The sequence below is a fragment of the Mytilus edulis genome, chromosome 3, assembly GCF_963676685.1.
Source record: "Mytilus edulis chromosome 3, xbMytEdul2.2, whole genome shotgun sequence".
Classification (NCBI taxonomy): Eukaryota; Metazoa; Mollusca; class Bivalvia; order Mytilida; family Mytilidae; genus Mytilus; species Mytilus edulis.
Genome location: NC_092346.1, coordinates 104,114,413 through 104,121,292, shown reverse-complemented (window position 1 = coordinate 104,121,292; position 6,880 = coordinate 104,114,413). Strand labels below are relative to the sequence as shown.

General features: G+C 31.2%; 1 protein-coding gene across 1 annotated transcript in view; it reads right to left on the bottom strand.

Annotated features, from left to right (window-relative positions):
• Positions 1-1,684: 1,684 nt before the first annotated feature.
• Positions 1,685-6,880, bottom strand: part of LOC139514709 (intraflagellar transport protein 80 homolog) — a 32,152-nt gene continuing 26,956 nt past the window's right edge. The window contains exons 16-19 of the mRNA XM_071304279.1: positions 6,610-6,699; positions 5,917-6,089; positions 3,366-3,489; positions 1,685-3,026 (exon numbers count right to left, since the gene is read on the bottom strand). Coding sequence (XP_071160380.1) covers positions 2,865-3,026; positions 3,366-3,489; positions 5,917-6,089; positions 6,610-6,699 — 549 coding nt within the window. The 3' untranslated portion in view covers positions 1,685-2,864. The remainder of the gene's footprint in view (positions 3,027-3,365; positions 3,490-5,916; positions 6,090-6,609; positions 6,700-6,880) is intronic.

Below are 6,880 nucleotides of genomic sequence, written 5' to 3'. Positions count from 1 at the left end.
TTATTATCTTATTCCAAGAGATTTATATAGGCACTGGGGTGACTAAGCATTAATTTGTTGTTAATGGTGCACGTCTTTGCATTTTTCCTCCTTGTATCAGGAATAATGACAGGACTGTTAGATATACTGTTCCCAGCTTCTATGCTACAATTCTTGTTATGGTGAATAATCCAATAGTACCAAGTCAGAAAAATGGCCATTGTTATATTATAAGTTTGTTTCTGTGTGTTACATTTTAATGTTGTGTTTCTGTTGTGTTGTAGTTCTCTTATATTTGATAGGTTTCCCTCTTTTAGTTTGTAACCCGGATTTGTTTTTTTTCTATTGATTTATGAATTTCTAACGGCGGTATACTACTGTTGCCTTTATTTATCTACCATGTTTAATTACCAAACTCCATGGGACTTATTAACAAGAGAATCCAAACTATTTGTTTACATATGCACAGGGGTGACTTCTAAGTCTTTACAACAAATTTCAGTTAATATTTGTTTTCCCTTATACATGACCTACCTTCTAAAAGTGGTAAATAATCATGCAAGGTTCCATTACTCAACTCCAAGGGGTGTTAAAAGAAAGAGAGACGAAACCATTTGTGACAAATGAATAGGTGTAAAACAAAAGCATGTCCACAAAATGTACTTGCTAAACATTTTGATATTTAGAGTTTCTATTCATCTAATTTAGTTTCCAAGATAATAGCAAAAATAAATAATAGGGGAAAAGAATTGTCATTTAGAACAGTCCTATGAAGATTTCAATTATTAGACTAGTTTGTAGAGCTGGTGTTGCTAATCATTTTTATTCTTAAAAGTTCTGTCTATTTAGTATAATATGCCAAAAACTCCAAAAATGGATAGTAATTGTTATCAATAAGCAATAATTCCAAGCATCCTGAATATCCACAATATTTTTGCCACTGAAATTTAAGCAACCAACAATCAACCAATAGTTCAAATATGGAGTTGATTTACAAATGTAATTTTACAGCCATATTTATAGTTCCTGATCTGATAATTTTTGTCACAGTTTCCTTCGATCTATCATATATTCCTAACAATATTTACCATATATGGACAATAACTTCTATGTGGCATCAATTGACAATATTGGTCTTTTAGGTGTGTAATGGATTGTAGTTCTTACTCAGTCAGATTTTATCTATCTAAAATGATTAAATATAAGACCCCTTCTTGCATTCTAATTAATATATTTTACTTTTAGTCCTGACAGTCAAGCTGGTTATTTGGCAGGAACAAAAACAAACTTTATACTTGATACACTAAGAACTTGTCCAGTGGTTAAAATGAACTATAAGCATTAACAATGATGAGTGCTAAGCGGTGGCAATAGTTTATATGGCCCATTAGGCCAAGTTAAAAAAAAAAAAAAATACCATTTAAACTTTTTTTTAATTCTGATTTTTTTTTTGTTATTTCTTGTGCATGAGTAATAAATAAGCAGTAAATTGTAATAATCAGAATATCCAAATATAAAAAAACAGTTTCTTGATGACAGTGATTTGTACAACTATTTTTTCTTCTTCAGTATACAAGAATATAATCACAGCTTCTAGAAACATGTTCTATTCACATTGAACTTGAATCATATACAAGACTAGCATGCATTTGAAAAATGGTTGCTTTATTGGACAAATAAATAAACACAAAGAAAAAGGCACAAAAAAGATTTAACCTTTTATCTTATGAGATTTTATTTCCACCTGCTTCAGTAAACAAAATAAATATTCTTTGCTAACAAACATTATACATCATAAATGTCATATGAATACAAAATATTTGGACGGAATAAATAATTCAATAAATATTACATGTTGCAGCTAAAGCTAACCAAGTTGTAATATAGTATAAGGACATCTTCATATTCAGTTAATTTTTGTTTGGGCTTTAATGAAACGTTGTTTCCCTAACAAACATCTAACTGTTACAAAGGTAATTTTCAAGTAGGACAAAAATGTAGAAAATCTTAACCTAACCTGGTTATAAACTGTTGGGGATAATGAGATTATACAAAATCTACTAGAGTAGACTATATCAGATTGATCAAACTTTGTCTAAAAACATGAACTTTAATGTTATAACAGAATATTTTAATGCAAATTATTTTTTATGTGCAATTTCAGTTCCATCCAAAACTGGTTATCATAATGTTTATGATGAAGACAATGTGTCTCCCTTGAGAATGGGAAAATAAATACCATAATCTAGAACACAGCAGACATTAAAAACATAGTTAATTCCAAATCAGCAATGTGAAAATGTCATATAACATTGGAATGATTATAAGTTGGAATTTTTATCTATAAATTGTTAACGTAATATTTTCTTTATAAATTACATCCTTACTGTTTTCCTAACACAAATTTATTCCCAATTTGACTAGTAATATTTTGCATAGCACATTTAATGGTTTACTTTTATCATGCTGAAAATTTTTCCTCTACCCTATTGGAAGATTTGCATTTTGAATGTCACAGTTAAAACCATTGATGAAAAAGCTTTAATTACCTTTCTAAACACTGTAACCTCTAACAGTCTATTTTTAAAAACAAGAAGTGTATATCAATATAAATGTATATTGGAACAACGATACAACTGATTCCCATTGCCTTTTTAGACATAGAACTAGTATATCTGTTTTGTAACAATAAAACATGATTATTTGATATTCCAACATTTAACTATTTATATTTTCTCTCATTTTTTACTATACATAAAATAAAATACAGTAACTTTAAAAGTTTTGTTATCATTTTCTTCATTAAACAACTTCATTATAGTGTTTTCTTTCCACAATAAAATAAATAGTATCACAGTTTTTAGAAATGGACATATCATAAATGACTAAGTTTGTGCTGTAACCCTTGGTCTTGGTCCACCTGTCCGTGACACAGAACTTCCTGTTGACCCTGTGGAGGCAGGCTGGGCAGAAGGTGTTGGTCGTTCCCGCTCTTTCTGATATTCATATTCTATTTTGGATTCTATTTTCTCCCAGTCTATTTCAATCTAAAAGATTAAAATAAACACTCATTATAAAAATCTGTTTTATACATCCACTTTCTGATCATTAATGAGTTATTAGACCTGCTTCTGACTTGGATGACTTGTGTAAAAATGTAGGTAAGTTTTTGTTTTGTTTTGTTTGTTAGTTGTTTTTTTTATTGGGGAGGGTGGGTTGAATATTTTTTTTTGATACCACAACGCCCAATAGTTTTATTTTTATTTGTAACATAATTGTATTTGGTTACATCACACACAAATCATATATTATGTGGTGTGACACACTCCCATACATTTTTTTCCTAGATGAAATTAAATTCTCTGATTTGTTTGAAGATAACTTACTCCGTCTTTGTACTGTTGGTATCTTTTGATGTTCTCTTTCTTGGAAAATCTTTCTAAATATCTTTGTCTATATCCTAATACTGTATCTACATGGGTTTTATGTTTAACTGCTAATTCCAATGCTCTGCAATTCAAAGTATTATAAAATTCAATAGATTTCATTTTTATGCAAACAACATCTTATTACATTCGTTTTACTTTGTTTGAAAAATTAAAAAAAAAACATTGACTAATTGAGATCGCAAGAATTGGTTTTATGCCACAAAAATCATTATGGAAAATTCCACAAGTTATCATGGTGTCTTTTATTGTACTTATAAATTTGGATGGACATTTCAAATTTTTATAAATGTGATAAACTGTAAATATAATTTGGTGGTTTTAGTGGTAAGAGGAATGTGCCTTCAAAGACCATAAGGGATTTATTCCAAAACAGAACAAACAAGTGAAACTGCGATCTACTGCTCACTGATGATACCCCCGCCGCAAGTGGATAATATTAATAGTGTAAAAATATGCAAGTGTTCGGTAAACAGGAAGTTGTCAAGTGATGAATCTGAAAACGCATCACACGGTATAGCTGACTTATATAAATCCTGAAACCAAATTTCAGAAATCCTTGTATTGTAGTTCCTGAGAAAAATGTGACGAAAATTTTCAACTTGGCTATCATGTGTAAAATCATACAAGTGTTCGGTAAACAGGAAGTTGTCGAGTGATGAATCTGAAAACGCATCACACGGTATAGCTGACTTATATAAATCCTGAAACCAAATTTCAGAAATCCTTGTATTGTAGTTGCTGAGAAAAATGTGACGAAAATTTTCAACTTGGCTATCATGTGTAAAATCATACAAGTGTTCGGTAAACAGGAAGTTGTCAAGTGATGAATCTGAAAACGCATCACACGGTATGGCTAACATATATAAATGTTGATACCAAATTACAGAAAGGGTGGATGTGTAGTTCCTGAGAAAAATGTGATGAAAGTTTCATGGGACGGACTGACTGACGGACGGATGGACTGACGGACGGATGGACTGACAGACAGAGGTAAAACAGTATACCCCCCCTTTTTTACAGCGGGGGTATAAAAATACATAATTTTAGAATTTGTCCTATTGTGATAATAATTAACAAAAGCATAATAAAAATGCCAGATTACCATGCCTTCATTGCATTCAGGACTTATCAATATCATGGGGAAAATTCTCTTTCCACTAAAGAAATTTAATCAAAATAAAACACATCTGTAAAACTAGAGGCTCTAAAGAGCCTATTGTCGCTCACCTTGGTCTATGTGCATATTAAACAAAGGACACAGAAGGATTCATGACAAAATTGTGTTTTGATGTTGTTAATCCTTTTGAAAATCTTACTTTACTGAACAATCTTGCTGATTACAATTATCCCTATCTATAATGTACTTGGCCCAGAAGTGACAGTGGAAAATATTTTGTAAAAATTTACAAAAATTTACCAAATTTATGAAAATTGTTAAAAATTTACTATAAAGGGTAATAACTCCTTAAGGGGTCAATTGACCACTTTGGTCATGTTGACTTATTTGTAGCTCTTACTTTCCTTTACATTATTACTGTTTACAGTTTATCTCTTTCTATAACAGTATTCAAGATAATAACCAAAAGCTGCAAAATTTCTTAAAATTACCAATTCAGGGACAGCAACCCAACAACAAGTTGCCCGATTCGTCTGAAAATTTCAGAGCAGATAATTCTTGACCTAAGGACGAATTTTATTCACAGCAGATTTGCTCTAAATGCTTTGGTTTCAGAGATATGAGCCAAAAACTGCATTTTACCCTATGTACCATTTTTAGCCATGTCTGCCATCTTGGTTTGCCGGCGGGACACTTTTTTTTAAACTAAATACCCTAATGATGATTGTGGATAAGTTTGGTTAAATTTGTCCTGATAGTTTCAGGAAGATTTTTGTAAAAGATAACAAAAATTTCCAAAAAATTGTTAAAAATTGACTATAAAGGGCAATTACTCCTTAAGGGGTCATCTGTCCATTTTGGTCATGTTGACTTATTTGTAGATCTTATTTTGCTGAACATAATTGCTGTTTACAATTTATCTCTATGTATAATAATTTTCAAGATAATAACCAAAAACGGCAAAATTTCCATAAAATTAACAATTTAGGGGCAGCAACACAACAACGGGTTCTCCGATTTATCTGAAAAATTTAGAGCAGATAGATCTTGACCTGATAAACAATTTTACCCTGCTAGATTTGCTCTAAATGCTTTGGTTTTAGAGATATAAGCCAAAATCCAAATTTTACCCCTATGTTCTATTTTTAGCCATGGAGGCCATCTTGGTTGGTTGGCCCGGTCACCGGACACATTTTTAAACTAGATACCCCAATGATGATTGCGGCCAAGTTTGGTTTAAGTTGGCCCAGTAGTATCAGAGGAGAAGATTTTTGTAAAAGTATTACGTTAACCCTTGGGGCCAGGTGAGCTTAAAACAAAATAAAACACATCTGTATCAGAATTTTATAATGCAGTATAGAGTTGACCTACCTATCCCAATTATAAAGTTGAATATTTAACATAATTGCCCTGAATGTGAGTCCAGCGGTAAGTAATATAGCCTCAGCGTCTTGTGGACTTCCACATAATAGGGCCATCTCAGCATTCCGAGCTTCTTTAACTGGTATGTCTTTGATATTCACAATAAACTGTACTTTCTCCGCCTGAAAAAGAAACAAAAACAACATAATTTTTATGTCATCTACAAGAAGCATCTCTTCTTGAGGAAATAAATTCAACTTCTGTGTTTTAAAAGTTTTATGAATTCATAAGATTTTTTTATTGCATGGATCCTTGGTACTGTTAAAAGAGAGTTAATCTGCCTGACCTTTAGACGATAAAATATTCATGGTTGGAGAGTTGTTTCATTGACAATCATGATTATTTGTACAGCTCACTTCTTCTACATCAATAAATTATCACCCAAATAATTATTTACAGAGCCCACTTCTGTCCTATCATCACTACTTCTACTACAGGGTTTCTAATGAATGTCACTACCGAAACAAGGTCTCACACTTCTGTCAATGTTAATGTCATTTTAAAAGTTTTACCATACAACAACATGTAGCACCAATGTTCATCAATAGTATTTATTCCTTGTCAAAATATTACATTAATAATCCTATAAAATATGTCATGTGTTACAAGTAAACATGTTATGTATAAACAAATATAGCCTACCTCTAAGATGGCAGCATATGACACTTCAGCTGTGTTGAGATCTTTCGCATAAGCAGACATTGCAGCAAGACACGCCCATAAAATGTCATCCTGTAAATTAAATATGTAGTCATTTTACAATAACATTTATAACTGTTTTGTTTCTCTAATATTTCTGTATATGAACATTCTTATACATGTATAATTGAAAGCTTCCATCTTTTTCTTAATTTTCTGGACTTTTCAGTGAGCCATATCCAACTAAAATTTGCACTTTTTTAATATATTACAT